Here is a 16867-nt window from a genome sequence, read left to right as displayed (position 1 = left end):
GTAGCCATGCCCTCAGTGTATTTCTAATGTGGTTGAAAGTGCCTTATTCATGATTTACTACCACAGCTGGTAGAATTTTTTCATGTGAAATTATTTTTAATGAAAAATGGCCTTTTTTCAATAACAAACTTTTTCAAAACTTTGTTTTTGATCAATTTTATTTTTGGCTATTTTTCCTTTTTTTTTGAGTGGAAAAGAGGGTGAGGAAACAACTGAAATATTTACATTAGAAAAAAATAAACTTCTGGTTTTAAAAAGTACACAAAATAACTTCAAAAAGGCTGATTGGTATAACTAACTCTTGCTCTGTATATCTGCTTTATGATCAACTTATCACTGCAGAATTTGGCTACATTCACAACCTTGCTCAAGATTACATTGGACCTTGTTTGAAGCATAATATTAGATTTCTGACCTACTGGTTTCAATTCATCTCTTCAAAAAGCTTGTACACTGACTCAAGGTCCAATATAATCTTACAAATCCACCCCACCACTTAAAGCTAACCAGTCTTTCAAATCAAAGAGGTTAAATGCTGGAAGTGAAAGGGCCAAATCCTCGTTCCGCTGAATCTGGAGCAGCATTTGTTTGCATTAAATCTGCTCCCATCAATCCCAATTTCAGCTGTACATGGAGAGTTCAATATAGTGTATATATAAAATCAAGTTAGAAATATGAAGTGTTCTCAATAATGTGTGTTAAGAAACAACAACTGAAGTCTCCGTTTGTATCATTCACTTTACATTAGTCAGTTGCAGAGTCCAGCCCCACTGACAGGGTAACTGATTAGGGGTTAGCTGAGGTACGGCCACTGTCATTCCCTTTTCTCCCAGTGAAACCCATTTCAGTTGTCCTTTATGTCCAATCAGCTTCACCTGGGGGAGGGAGGGAAAAACAATTAAATGAAGTCTATTCAAAGTGACTGTTGTTCCCATGATTCAAATCGTAGTCTATTCAAAGTGACTGTTGTCCCAATGATTACATGCATATATTTTTTGTTAACAGGTCTTTTTAACATAATGGATTAACTATAGGCACCACTGTGCCAGCCACATGAATGGTCAGGGGATGTCCAAAGGTTCTAAACATGCTTCTAAGGTGTTCATATAAATAAGATGGCAAATGTAATGATACTATGTCCTATGATTTGGGCCAGACTATGGTTATGTTCTACATGCAGATGGCAATGGGAAATCAAAAGGATTTTGAGACACTAGCTCCCTATGTAAAGGGCCAGGTTTCACAATACAAACCAGATCATTGTCTTACAAATTATGGTGTAGTTTACATTTTTTAAATAAATACTACCACAAAAATAGAGCAAAGTGACTATACACAAGCAATGTTCAGATGAATAAGCAGAACATGTACACAAAGATGAAAAGGTTCCAAACATCATAATGCAATGTTACACTTTTGGAAAGTTAGTTAACAGTTTCTTAAACTTGCACTACTTCTTGCCTATAGGAAGAAGTCAGATGCCAACATGGGTATTTTAGGGGAAGCAGGAGTTTTTGTTTTATTAAAAGATAAGATATTCTGGAATCTACTTTTAAACTGAATTGTACTGGAAATAACCATTCTGCTCAGCTCAGGAAAATCAATGGTTTTTTAACACACTATTGCTTCATTTAAAAAATATTAGAAAGCAGGATTTTTGTGGGGGGGGGAAATCACTTAAGTAGCTATATAGAAATTATACTATTGTACTTGGGGTGGTAAAAATTCTATTCTCAATTTACTCTGCTGTAAGTCAGGAGTAATTGTTTGATTTAGTACAACTGACACGTCCATTACACACACTGTTAACAGTAAGTAAAATTTTGGCAGATTAAAAAAATTTTAAAAAAAACAATAGTGTTCTTTGAACAAGCCTTTGAAATAACTTCCTATTTGTCTATGTTACACTACACTTCCTCTGAAATTTTGACATTGCATTGTGACCAGCTGAAGTCACAAGGTGTATTAATATTTAGAAAAGAAGTAGGGTCTTGTGTCAAAGCATTGGCTTTGTTTTACATATGGCATTGTTGGCACATATCATGAAAGGTGACAGGTATGCATTATTTGAAAACAAAAATGTTCAGGGTTGACTGCACATCTCTCTTATTATGTTTGTACAAAGCCTAGCACATTAAAGCTCCAGTATTGGTAGGGGCCTCTAGGCATTACCATAATGCTGCTACTAATAATGATTAAGAATGCAAAGCTAAGAATGATCTATTCATTTTAAAGTCTCCCCATTCCTTGCCTTTCATCTGAGGCGCACAGGCCAAATTCTTCAGTGCCATGATAATGTAATTCAGTTGCCAACTGTAATTTGTGCTAAAGTAGCACTGTGTGTGTGTAACACAAGCATCCCCATTTATACACCAAGGTGTCATTATGGGGGAAGTGTGCTGAAGTGAGAACAGCTGCTCAAAAATTGGACATGTCAAGAGGAAAGTCACATTAGGCTAGAGTGGTGTAAACAGCCAAAAAGCTATTCACAAGAGAGTGTAACACCACATCTGTTGGAGATGGAGGAATTACCACCTGCCCTTGTACTCCCATAAGTCAGGGTAGGCTGCCTCAGCAAGACACCCTTAGAACCAAGGGAACATAGTCTAGACCATCTAGCCACTCAGGGCATCACAGGCCCGGTTGGAAGCCTATTGATGAACCTATTTGCATCCATGACCAGTTTGAAAATACTAAGAGGTACTACCTATGAAAGAGATGCTCCCTTATGTCAGAAGTAGGCCTCCTTTATGCCATTCCTTCCTCAGCCACTGAGGGTCTTTTGACACAAAACACTAGTTCGCAGCAAGCAGGGGTGTAAATCTATGTCACACGAGCCTGCCGCACATGAAGTGTCTGTGTGGACCTTGCTGCCAGGCACTAAAAGTTCCATAGTGAGCTGGATCTACCCTGATTTGCTATGGGAGTAGATTAAAGACACTAGGGAACTTTTTGTGTGCAGCAACAGGGTCCACACAGATATTTAATTTACACCTCAGCTTGCACCAAACTAAGTGTCGAATACACAGGTTCTGAGAGTAAAAGGGAACAGGCCATGGTGATAACACTCACCTTCTCCTTAGCCCTCAGGTCTTGGTTCTCAGACCTGCTTTAGATGTGAATGGACTCTCCTCTCAAACTCCCAATACACAGAGAACTGTGCAAAAGGGACCAAGCTTAAACTAACATCCAGTGCAGCTTAACCCATCAGCTGGGATACTGAGGGGAAAGGCAGGGCATTAATTGAGATATACTCAGATAATCTTGGCAAGTGATGCACACCCACATGCTGCAGAGGAAGGCAAAAAAACCCCAAGATCACTGCCAATCTAATCTGGGGGGAAATTCCTTCCTAACCCCACATATGGTGATTAATTAGACCCTGAGCATGTGAGCAACAACCAGCCAGCCCAGCACCTGAGAGAGAGAATGCTCAGGGTCACCCCAGAGCAACGGCCCACCCCAACAGTGCCCCAGCTCCAGCCGTGACAGTCTCTGATCCTTCAGAGGAAGGACACGAAAAAAACAAACAAACCCAGAATACATTTGTAGGCAGAGAGATCACACATATCTTATGAGGAGGTGTGTAGGATTCCTACACAGTCATCCATCCACACTCTCAAGCACCGTAAAGTTGACATTCTCACCCAGGCTGAGGCAGCATTTAGTAGAAGGCTGTTACTGAATGGGGTGCCCCAGTTACCCTTAAGTTCCTTTACAATTCTATGTGGGTAAACTGAATCCTCCACCCTCCCAAGGGATGACTTGCTGCTTTTTGCATGCCACTGTGAAGGCTGTCTGACATGGAGGGGACTGGGCTTGTCTTCACTACCAGTGTAAGTCAACCTAAGTTACGCTACTCCAGCTTAGGTCGATGTACCCTGGTGTCTTCACTGTGCTTCGTTGATGGGAAACGCTCTCTATGGTCGATTTATCTTACTCTTCTCGGGGAGCTGGAGAGCGTTCTGCTGTCAATTTAGCGGGTCTTCACTAGATCCACTAAATCGACACCCACTGCATTGATTGCAGCAGCAATGATCTCCTTGTAGTGAAGACAAGTCCTCAGACAGAGACAATTCTGTCTTACTGTGTATTTGCATTCTCGGAACCTTCAGGTCAGACAGCTAGACCTTCCCTATGGAGAACTGCGTTAAGTTTGCTGGAGAGGGGTGTCTGCCTCTTGCTTGCTTGTTGAGTAGTTTGAAAGGCAAGTGGGTATTCCTCCAGGAAATCGCTGAATTTCATGTCAAGGCTCTGCTGTGGGAGGTTTGAGTTGAACAGCACTTCTACACTTGAATATAGTTAGCATTTTTCAGCTTTGGAAGCTATCATCCTGGGGAGTTCTTCCTAAGAGGTGGTCCTAAGCCCAGGCTTAGAGCAAAGATCTGCTCAGCCCCCCAGCTGGCATGGAGCAAGAAAACGCCCTACTATGAACTCTGATGTGGAGGGTCCTAGACTGAAAGTTAACAGGTAAGAGAATTTTCCCTTTTTTCCAACATATTCTATTCTGTTTTTACATATCACCAATGGTGACAGGTATGCATTATTTGAAAACAAAAATGTTCAGGGTTGACTGTACATTTTTCAGATATATTCTGACCTATCTTATGAATATGTTCCTTTATTTATTCATAGACAATGCGTTAGAAAGCTCACAGAAGTAGCAAAAAAGACAGTGGTCACTTACTTGTGTCTCTCCAATGATGGTTTTTGGGTCATCAAGTACCAGAGTCCCTGAGATTGGCCAATTAAGGAAAATGGCATAGACTGTCTCTTCTTTAGGTTTGAACGTGTACCTGGTTGGACATGGAGAGTCATATAATTTATGTCCAGTTTTTCTTGTAATTATCTACACAGTTGAGAGTAATGTACATGTAAAGATTTCAGGACTGGAAAAGGAATTTTAAAAGTTGAGGGCAATTAGGGTCACAAACACCACAAGAACTGTTCACATCAGAACTACTGCAATGCAGTCCTCGCCCTGCCAAACTACTATTAAAAAAAGTTTGGATTCCAGCAGATCTTTTTTCCAAGTATAGTTTATTCTCTACCAAACAATTGTACAAATATTTGTAACATTTCTCTCTCTCTTCTTACATATTAATGTTTCTCATGAGTTTTACTTCCGGCTTTTTATTGTTTCTAGACGTGATATTTATATTTAATAGCCAATGCTGGGCACAGGAGTACAGAACGGCCCACGAGGGAAGGAGAAGCAGTAAGGCCAAAATGCAGATGAGAGCTGGTTGTGGATTACTGGCACAGCAAAGGCATAGAAGCTTAGGAATAGAGAAAGGTCCAGAGATTAGAAAGGGGTAAATTTGATGGGTGATTTCACCAGAAATGACATTACCATTATTTTACCAAATAATCTATCCATCATACTCAATTTGACAGAGGTCATGGCCATCCTAGTATTGATCAGAGTTGTTTTCTAGGATTTTTTTTAAAACAAATTCCAGCTTTGGAAGCTATTATTGTGGGGCATTCTTTCTAAGGATCCTTAAAAAAAGTGGCTAATTTTTAAAAAAAAGTGCTTTAACATGTCTGTCCTTCTCATGATAGTGATATTGACTTACTTCTTATAAGCAGTTTTATATTGTATCAATCAATATTCTACAGCAATTCCTAGGTCCTGCTTTAGTTTTTCTGCTACTTTGGCTAAGAGGCATAAATAGGCCAAAGATACACATCGAGCTTTTGTTTCAGTCTGTATTGGAAGCATGCACTCTCGTCTCCCAGTTTTTTTCCCCTAATCATTACGATGTACTAACGTCACTAATGTCCAGTATATATATTCTTCCTTTAGGCATCTACCTTGGCTTGCCGAAAGGGTTCTTTTCTGAGACAGCCAAATAGCATACAAATTAAGGTAGTGGTTTCTTTATTGTAAATACTTGTCCACTAGAAATTGGACAATTTCACAAAAGGGTCTCAATAGTTATATTTTCTGCATATTGTTTCACTAGTCTTACCATACTCCTGGTGTGACAGTGTCATTCTGAGTTCTCCATGGTTTAGTTCCGTAAATGGCTTCTCCATTGACTCTCAGCCAGTCACCTATCTGCCTTAGGCGTTCTTGGAATATAACATCAATGCGACCATCATGGGTGGGCCCAATGTTCATCAGGAGATTTCCCCCACATGATACTGTTTCTACGAGTTGCTGAAACATTTAGAAAAGTCAGAATGTTAAGATTATGGCCAATGAAGGCATACACATTGTTTGGTGTTCTTACCAAAACTTAGTAGCGTACTCTGCTCTACACATATGGGTTGAAAGGGCTGAATCAGTATTTGACATTGCAATACGTTAGTGGTTCCAATAGTTTCTACAAAATTTAAGCTTCCATTAAAAATGTAACATTTTTAGCTCTTATGGCTCAAGAAAACCTTCCAAATGTGATCTCATTCTGTGATGCCTGACTAACTCTGCATTTTTTCAGTCTGTCTGCATTATGAATTATCTGCTCCCCATTTGTTTAACTGGGGGGTTGATTCTGAACCCTATTGATGACTGATATCAGTCGTTTTATATTGTAAACATCCAGATATTCTGAAATGGTGGTCAGAGTCTGGGATTGTAGTTGGATACTGTGAAGAGTACTGAGACACACACACACACTCACACAATCTTACTTCTTTAGTTACACTAAAAAAAAACTATTTGTACTGCAGAATAAAATGAATTAAACAAATATCTTTGGTTTCTGCAGCTGAATACTTTTCATTTCTTTTCAGAACTATTTTGTATTTAATACAGGAGTTTAAAGTAAACTGCAGCACCTAAACTATTAGGAGAGAGCTTACACAGTAAGACCTCGTTCCTGCAACTGAATTCAGGTGGGTGGACCTCCTGTGTCTGCACAAAGCCCTCTTGAACTCAATGAGGCTCCATGCAGGTGCAGGGGTCCACCTGCAAAGAACCAGTTGCAGGATCAGGATCCTATCCTATCTTGCTAATTTGTTTTAAATCAGAATTATCTGCATATCCAACTTTCATGAACAAAGTATTTTAATTTAAAAATGCAAGTAAAAGATTGGATTGCATTGGGGAAAATAAAACACCTAAAAAAACCCAGATGCAAAGTAACAAGGAAGTCATTCCTGAAACAACCAAATATACTAAAGCCTTTTGCATTTCTCTCACACCGAAGACTGATGAACACCTGGAGCCCATGCACTCTGAAATAATTCCCTACTGTTGTATTAGGTAAAATTCTCATTGACTTCAGCAGGCATTAAAGTGTTGAAAAGCTACAGGATCTCCTCCAAATTTGGGTATATGAGGTACAATATGTACATATATCTGTATGAATGTTTGTTTCTTTCTTGGACATAATATTTTGTTTGACATACTGTACATCAAATTACTTAACCTGTAGAAGGACTTAGTTGTTAATACACCAATTAAATGACTTTGTAGGTTCATTTGGAAGTCTCGAATTGGTAGGATCAATAAAACATCAGTTTTATTATCACAGATTTTACAGGATTACCTGTGGGAGAAGTTAGAATTAGCCAGCAGAAATTCAACCCATTCCCTAGGAACTACTTCCTTTGTGATTAACTAATTGTCACTGAAATCCTAGTCTGTGGTCACACTTCTATTGGAACCTTTACTAGCATGCTTTTCTGGCAACTGGCCCTTTACATTGGGAAGAGCGAAACAGCTACAACCATTAAGTTGCTATTTTGTAGCTGACTGCTGAGGGCTACATCTCACTTCCTTCTACCTGGCAAGTACTGATAGCTCTTACTGTGGTTTATCTTGGTTTTTCTTTCATGCCTCAGAAAAGGCCACCTTCATATTTTTATATTTATACCCGCAGATTTTTTAAACTAGTGGACACTGATAGCTTGCATTATACTTAAGGTTAGTTCCATCTTAAATTATTTAAAAAATTGTAAGAAATTACATGTAAGACCTACACCTAAGATAAAAATGTAACTCAGCTGTTAGACTGTTAGCTGTTAACTCTAACCCAGCTGTTAGACTGCAAAGTCCAGCCATCAAACGAAAGCTAGATTTGGGTTATGTGATAATATCAAACTAACCACACACACAAAATAGCTGCGTATTACAACAACTGCAAGTTTCACTGTGTTGTGACTACTCCTCAGAGATTAAAGTTTCTAGTTGATCTGATCTAGTTGTCTCTAAATGTGTGCAAGTAGTAAGTTTGGGAGCACCCTTTGAATTCTGGAGGGCAATGAAGGTTGCCGGTGGAGACAGAAGTGTATTTGGGTTCTTTGGATGAGTCAGCAATCTGTTCTCAGCAATGTCTGTTGTCAAACTCATAAGGTGATGTTGAGGGTGAAATGAGAAAAGAAGGAAGAGGGACAGGCAAACCCAAATTCCACAACATGGACCAGCCTTCAAATCTGGGTTAGATGTAACAAAGTCAGTCTTGGATTGCTATTTCCACCAATCTGTAAGAAACATTCATATTTCTATCCTGTCTTTGGAAAACTTTTATCCTTTTGTATTTATGAAATAGCAACATTTAAATGTAGAGTATCACTCTTTGCACTGCATGAATGTAGACTCTCTTTTTTGGAAACAATTAGCTGTATGCTGTGTAAACAGGGATTCAGCAATCATAAAGCCCATCCACTTCTATGGAATTTAATGCGTGTTTTGCCATTGATTTCAGTGGCAGCAGGATTGGTTCCCCGAGTGTTGCTGGCAGAATATTCTGGGAGATATGAATAGAAAACTACAGAAACAATAATGACTCTTTTGTATTTAAATGCCACAAACACTTAAAGTGTGTAATTTGCATAAAATACTTAGAAGAATACTAAATATCCACGGAATTATTATTACTTCATATTTGTTACCATAGTGTAGGAGCAGAGAGAACCTTAAAGACAGAAGTGCAATAAAAGTAACTGAGTGGAATTTATGAGCCTGATCCTCATCTTGCTTATACATGTGTAAATTACAAGTAATTCCACTGAAGTCTAACTGGTGTAAGAGAGAGGAGAATCAAACCATAGTTAAGGTAGAGCCATTACTGAACTTAGTTTGATAATATAATCAAAGGAAACGATCATCAAGAGATCACATAGTAAGTTATTTCTTACCATTACATTGGTGAACTATAATAATCAGAAGTAATGACCAGATGTTGTATACCATATCTCTGTCTTACTGTACCTTTACCAGTTCTTCAATCGTGAGGTAATCACTTAGCTGCGTATTCCTCCTATAACCCCATGACCATTTGTCTATGGTCATACAGTTCTCCCACTTATGAGGCAAAAGGTGTCCTGGGTTATAGCGGTCGCTGCAGGTGTAGTATCCACCATGTTTACAAATGCTGCCAATTCCCCAACGATCATTTGTTACAACTGTATCCCGAACTGGGCTGAAATTACAGACATTTTAAACAAATGGGTATGATTTTTAATTATTTAGACTAAATGTCAGCTCTTTTCCCCAGAAATTCACATTCAAGATGTCTTCTGTATTCCTAATTTTCCTCTTTACACAATGCAAATGGGTAAGAAATCTGGACTGAGATTTCTGTCTCTGAGGTCTTACACAGAATGAGAGTAGCGAATGGACCTGCTTCTGCACTCCGACGGTCTGCCATGGAAATAGATAGCAGTACAGATCCTTCAATATACACTGTGCCTTATGTGCAGAGTCAAAGGCACAGTCTGTGAAGAAAGTGTCCTGATCATATTCTTAACAAAACCACCTACTTGCCATCATGGTAGATGACTGTTACTTACAGGAGAATAAAAATAGATAGAATGGGCAGACCATGTTAATGGAACAACTTGTGGACCTGCTTGACATTTTTCATGAAAATGTTCACAGTTTTTCAGCCATGTCTAATTATTTGGTTGTTAAAGGGAATACTCTTCCCTGACTTGATCCCTTATATTGCAGGGGAATTAAGTGGGAGATGACATGGTTAAGTGCCCATTAAGGGAAACAAGGGAACCCACACAATATATGGAAAATGAGACAGAAGCTATAGACTGGCCAAAGTTCCAATGTAAGGGCTAAATATATGATAAAAACAAGATACCTGTCGTTATACAGCCAGGCTAAAAACCCAGTGCTGTTCCAGTAAGTATCTGGTGCGTTACCATCCCCATCAGACCAGAGGATCTCTGGTTGGTATTTCATCACAATCTCATAGAGCTCAGGCAATGACTTGGCAGTTGGAAACTGTCTTGTCTTGAATACATTGGAGGCATCATAAAGGAAGAGAGGATTGAACCATTCAAAGAGAGAGTGATACAGCCCAAAGTGCAAATCAGTCCTGGTTCTAATAGATGTTGCTAGTTCAGCCACAATGTCCCGTTTTGGTCCTACATTGACCGCATTCCAATTCCAAGAGTATTTGGACCCCCACAAAGTAAAACCTAGAAAAAGAAAGTTGAAGGATAAAAAGAGAATAAAAAGCACTGTAAGCATATTCTTATATATGCTATGCTATTAGTCAAACACGCATGCTGATTGCAGTTCCCCAGGAAGAGGAATTAGGCTCTCCCCTCTTCTGCAGCTCCCCAGAAAGAAGAATTAGGTTCTCCCCACTTCTGCTTGTCCTATCACTGAAATCTCTAGTTATGTATAACCATAATATTCCTTCCTTTAGAAGAATCCAATATCAAAATGTTGCTTAAAAATTGTTATATAAAGAACCATGTCTACAAATAACACAACTCTCACTTTCTCCACTAAGCAGACAGTTATTCTTTCCTCATATTAAGTGTTCATTCCACACAGATTTTCTTTGTAAACAGGGTATAAACACTGCCACTTTTGGGGGGCATCTTGATGATTGCTTGGATGCATCAAATATATCATCTCAATATACATCCAAGAATAGGAAAATATTTGATACATTCAGTGACTTAAAAACTTTCCCCTCTATCATTTGCATTCCAAGACCCTTCTGCTCTCTTGGTTGTTATATCTTATGAAATGCTCCCTGACATATTAAAAAGTTTAATCAAGCTCTCAATAAATTTATCTGGGCAGAGGGAAAATCTAGAGTAGCCTTTAAAAAGCTAAACCTAACATTAAGTACCAGTGGCTTTAACTTTTCAGGTATCTGGATTTATAACTCAGCAGCCCAGTGTAGGCATGTTCAATACTGCTGCATTTCAGCTAAGCCTAAACCAGACTAGACCAAGGCCAGAAAGGCTAGATAGACTTTCATCTTCAAGGAGCTTTACAAACATTATCTAACAAATCTTCACAGCACTTCTGGGAACTGGGTCAATACCATCCCCATTTTAGTAAGACAAACAGGTTAATATATTTGCTCAAGGCCACAAAAGAAGCTGTTCAACAGACCTGATGGAGTGGAAAAGCAGGCCATTGCTTTGATAATATCACTGTGAGATTTTTCTTCTCCTAAGAACTGATGCAAGCCTACCAAGCTGCTTACAGTCTTAGGTTTTGGGCCAGAGAGTATCTGACATTCCAGTACTAATTGCTACCTCTGTGGACCTGCCAAGATGTGGTATTGTGAAGTTTGATAGGATTTATCAAAAGGAGGAAGATGAAAAGAGTACAAAGGGCGAAAGTACAGTCTTGTGGTGATCGCACAGGACCAAAGCTCGGGCAGTCTGGATTGGTTCCCTGCTTTGCCACAGACTTCTTGTGTGACCCTGTGAAAGTCACTTAAATCTCTGTGTGTCAGTCTTCCAAATGGTGATGATAAATGGCAGTAAAATGGTGATGATAATACTGCCTTTGTCTATCTTGTCCATTTAGACTGTAAACTTTTTGGGATAGGGATTGTCTCTTACTATGGGTATGTATAGCACCTAGTACCACAGAGACCTGATCTTGATTTGGGCTTCTAGCTGGAACAGTAATAATAGAAATCAAGCTACTAATGTTAAAATATAATTGTGCATATTTCAGAATCTGCAACCGACGCCCAAGAGCATATTGTACCTTTCTTGGAGAAATGTACAGAGCTGACAAACTCTGCACACAATACTGTCCTATATGAAACAGAACACAATTTACTCTTGTGGTTCATTAAGCAATAAAAAGCTTAGAGCTAAATTACGCAACAGTCAGACATTAACAACTTCTGTGGCTGTTGTAGGAAGCTCTGCAGCACTCTTAACTTCAGTTATTGCAACCTATAGCAGAAGGAGTAATGTGATAACAAATTCTTCCTTATATCAATGTTCCAGCCTTTTATAGGGGATATGGGCTAACAAATACCACTTTTATTCTTGCCAGATTTTTAGCATCTAGCCAGCTGGACAAGATAGCTTCACCTGGGTTTTTCTTCTGCTAGAAGAAATGAACCACGAACTGCAACAGTTGCCAGCACTTGTGCACATTGTATTTACCTTCATGATGTTTTGAAGTCAAGACAACATATTTTGCACCAGAAGCCTTCAGAATATCTGCCCACTGGTTGGCATCAAAAAACTCAGCTGTAAACAAAGGGCCAAAATCTTCATAACTGAAGCCAGGAGGATAATTTGTTTCCATAAATTTCACATAGGGCTGTCTCTTTTCCTTCTGCCAGTACCACCTTCCAAATACACAATAAAAATATCCAATGACATTTTAAAAATATATATAATTAAAATAATCAATTCCTGTTTTGCCATTCTAAAGGGCAGTGCACACTGACACAGACATACTGTGGAAGGACACTGGAAATAAAATAAAACTGCTTCAGGCAATAATAGCCTTGATATTTGGAGGCACCCTGGTCTACCTTACTCAAGGACTTCATTTGAGGGACTCCCAGTGTTTCCTACTGAGCTGTGTTGTACACCAGCTAAAATTTGATGGGAGTGGGGAAAATAAAGATAGTCTTATTTAGGGGCCAAATGCTGAAAACTTACAACCAGGGCTGGTGTGGGATGTAGGCAGCTACGTTGGGTGCCCGTTTTGTAGGAACATCCCTACTCTGGGCCAGCACAGCTATGGACTTCTTTAAGTGTGCACCCCCTGTAGAAGATTAAGAGCAGCCATACCAGCACAGCACAGCTTTTTTGCTTCTGCCTCTTTAAGGGGACCACCACTTTGCAGTAGCTACTTGGGATGACAGCCATCTCACTGCTCCATCTACCTCCACCCGAAGCACAGTTTTTAGGGAGTTTTGCTTCTTTAAGGATGGCCCATACCCCACATCAGCAGCAGCAAAAAATTGCAGCATAGACAGAAGCATGACTCCAGTGTGGCTGTCCCCCCACACCAACACAGGTATGAGGAGGTGTGACAGGGTGGACTAGGTCTAGAAGCCTCATGGCCCTGCCATACCCTGTTCCAGAAAAGCGCAGAGGAGAAGTCCTTCCAGCAGCCTAAAGTGGTTTTAGAGGAACTGCCAATCAGAGGGGCTGCTGAAGCGACCAATCCGGGGGCAAGAGGGCCATATAAAAAGAAACAGCAGAGCAGTCAGTTGCTGCCTGGAGCTTACAGAGAGAGAAGTGGGTGCCTGGCTGGAAGAGCAGCAGGACTGTGGACAGATCAGTGAGGGCAGGCTGAGCCCAGGGGACCAAGCCCAGAAGTTCACCAGACCAGGTGAGGGTACCATGATGGACCCTGCTGGTCTGGTTGAAGAGTGTGCCCAGACAAGGGCTGCCGAAAGGACACCAACTGAGGGTACTGAGATGGACCTCTCTTGGGCTGTTAAAGAAGGCAGTGCCTCTGGGAAGGATGCCCTTGTGCTATGGGGCCATGAGCAAGAACTAGAGACTGTATACCTCAGAAGGGGGGACAGTGTGTGAGACTCGGCTGGAGGGCTCAGTCACTGAAGACCCGCCAAAAGAACCATTGGCCAGGGGAGTGCTTCCCCCTGTTCAAAGCGGAGGGATTGCAGGCATGTATCAACCAGAGAGGTGGATGCCAGCCCAATTACAGGAGGGAATTCCTAGGGCAGCAAAACGTCCAGCACCAGCCCTGTAGATTAGTGTTTTCCACATAGAGAAAAAAGGTGGGTGAAATCATATCTTTTATTGAACCAACTTCTGTTGGTTAAAGAAACAAGCTCTGTGTAGTGCTTAATCTTGTCTCTTTAACCAACAGAAGTTAGCCCAATAAAATATATTACCTCATGCACCTTGTCTCTAATATCCTGGGACCGACATGGCTACAACAATACTGCTTACTACATAAACAGTTCCCCGTCTATGGGCATAGTACGGATAGCATGAGTTTGTCACCGTAGAAATGCTATGGCCAGTAGTAAGGGTTTGTGGGGTTACAGTCATTAGGTTTCAGAGAGTGAGGCAGAGCAGCAGAGACCTGCTGGTAAGCTTAGACATACACTGATAATTCAAAATTGGGTAGGAAAATAAACTGAGTTTTTTAAAAATGTGTTTAAATCCCAATTCGAGGATCAGAGTCTGATCTCAACAATACTCATGTAAATCCAGAGTAACTCTGCTGATACCGATAAAGTTACCCCAAATTAACATGGGCAGAAGTGAGAACAGAACCTGGCTCCTTGTGGGGAAAAACTGTACGAAAAGGCCCAGAAATCTTCCTGTGGAAAAATAGTTGCAATCTCAAGACATTTTAGTGTCTAAGGAAACTGACCCCACCTTCCTCTCTCGTCTCCTTTGCCATGCACAGGTGGCTAATGACATTAAAACTGACGGAACTGAAATTACAAAAGAAACAAACTGAAAAGTGATCTGCTGAGATCAGAGAAGTGGGAGCAACTGCAGGCCAAGGAAGAAAGTTGGTACTGACAAAGAGAAGGCTGTAATGACAGGGTAAATTAGGGTAAACCACAGGTGTAAATGCTATTTACAGTCAATAGTTACTCCACATTTACACCAATGTAAGAGCAAAATCTGATACATGGCTAATAAATAACAGCTCAAATACAAAATGAGGGGACATAACAAAGCAGCCTCATCCATTGCATTAAAGTGAGTTTATTTTAATCTTGTACTACCTTAATATTTCTTTTTTGTGTAATCAAGCACTGTAGTTATCATAGGAAGGTCTGCAGTCAGGATTGAGGAGAGGAAGGGGTTTACAAGATGATCATTTCTATTTATGGGGAAATTCTGCCCTCATTTACAGCCTATAGAACTTCATTATTTTCCAAATGACTGCACAGAGTGCCCAGCCCATAAATAAAGATCCGCATATAAAAGTTTGAGGACAACTGCCATTGAAAGTGTAAGTGAGGATTTGGAAGTATTACACAGTAGGAGGATAGTTTTGCCAGTGGATGGATCTGTATGGTTAATATACTAGGCAGGAAAAGTAATTTTTTGCAATGACATTTCAACCATAACCTTTCTTTTGGAAGGATCTGTATCATGGTCAAAGCTTTCTTTTCTATTTTTGGTACATTTGGTACCTTTATGTTTGAGGTAGAGCCCTTTTGCTCTACATCAGATGCATGAATACTTTCAGGAGTTAAGAGAATAAACAGCATTAACACTCTCAAACTAGAGATAGCATTTCAGCCAAGAATATTTTACACTGTACTAAGAAAATTCTCTTAAATTGTACTTGGTATCAAAGGCAGTCAAGATATCATATTTATTCTTTGTCCAGAAAAATTAAGTAGTAAAGTGCAGCCCACATCAAAGAGCTGTTTCAACCCATCCCCTGCAGCTCTACTATGTGTTGGCAAAATTCTGCCTTCAGAAAATCACGTTTTGCCAGATTTTACTGCTAAGAGACAAGGGAATAATTATCACATTCACTGGGGGAGGGAGGGAGGGAAGGGAGAGTGACAGGTTGTTTACTACAGGATGCAGCTTCATTAGGGAAGGAAGAAAGAACAACAGGCTGCTCTGTCGACAGAAAGAGCAAGGGGAGGTTAAAGAGGCATAAAGGAGGAAGTGAAGAGCTGAGAGTCAAACGCATGGAAGCCTCACCAGAACCACTCACTGCCGAAGCTGGGCACGGAGAACACGCCCCAGTGGATGAAGATGCCAAACTTGACTTCATCAAACCAGGTCGGAAGTGGTCTGGAATCCAGAGACTCCCAGGTAGGATCATAGCGCGCACTACATCCCTGCGGGGAAAGGAGCAGAAAGAGGAGCAGCATAGCTGGCAACGGGAGGATGCAGCCTGCGACTCGGGAGAGCAGCAGTCGTTGGCTGGGGGTGGTGTGTTTAATGTCTCACGTGAGAGCAGTCAGATGACAGCCCGCGACAGGCAGGGCTGCTTCCTGCTCCTTTTTAGTACACCCACCTAGGCTGCTGGATGCAGTTTAATGCAATGTTTAGCAAGGGCGGGGCACTGGAGGACAAGGAGATTACGAGAAGAATTTCTGAGTCTGATTTTTTTTTTCAGGCTTGCAGAGCAAGGAAAGGAGGCTTGGAGGGAAGCTGAAATCAGGCCCTACATTAGTGTCTCTTAGGGAACCCAGGATAAATGGGCAGTGTGAAATTTGTAGTGCACACACTCACTGTTTTAACGACTCAACCTGGTGCTGTTTGCCCTCAATTGCTATATAAATCGATGGGATTTGAGCCCCTCATCCCTGGCCCCACCCCAGAGCCCACATCCCCAGCCGGAGTCCTCACACCCCTGCACCATCCAGGGCCAGGACTTCGTTGCCCTGTTCCAAGTGCAGTTGGTTTAAGACAGACCTACTGTTACATACAGTATGATCACTAGCCTGGTGGGTGCATAGAGATTGAGCGATGCATTATGAAAAGTCCCGAAGAAAAAAGGAAATTTACCTCTCATTATTTATAAATGTTGTCACTTAAGGAAAATTAAACCATAAGCCTGCCCACTTTCCTCCCTGGAACTATGAGTTCTGTAGAGTCTCATCTGGGAAGAGACTGCCGGATTTTGGAGCAGTGTTTAATTTAGGCCCTTGTTAAAGAATCTCCCACTTAAGGGGAAGGATTTTGCATTGTGTTTCAAAGAGTCATTTAAAAT

General features: G+C 40.6%; 1 protein-coding gene across 1 annotated transcript; it reads right to left on the bottom strand.

Annotated features, from left to right (window-relative positions):
- Positions 1-276: 276 nt before the first annotated feature.
- Positions 277-16096, bottom strand: FUCA2 (alpha-L-fucosidase 2). Its single transcript, XM_034765501.1, has 7 exons — positions 15850-16096; positions 12343-12530; positions 10047-10386; positions 9164-9374; positions 5976-6166; positions 4688-4796; positions 277-875 (listed from the first exon to the last, which is right to left on the bottom strand). Exons 1-7 carry the CDS (start codon positions 16020-16022, stop codon positions 735-737), a joined length of 1353 nt encoding a protein of 450 aa, XP_034621392.1. The 5' UTR covers positions 16023-16096; the 3' UTR covers positions 277-734.
- Between the last annotated feature and the right edge of the window lie 771 nt (positions 16097-16867).

The sequence above is a fragment of the Trachemys scripta genome, chromosome 3 (genome assembly GCF_013100865.1).
Source record: "Trachemys scripta elegans isolate TJP31775 chromosome 3, CAS_Tse_1.0, whole genome shotgun sequence".
NCBI lineage: Eukaryota > Metazoa > Chordata > Testudines > Emydidae > Trachemys > Trachemys scripta.
This window is presented reverse-complemented; position numbering and strand designations above follow the sequence as displayed.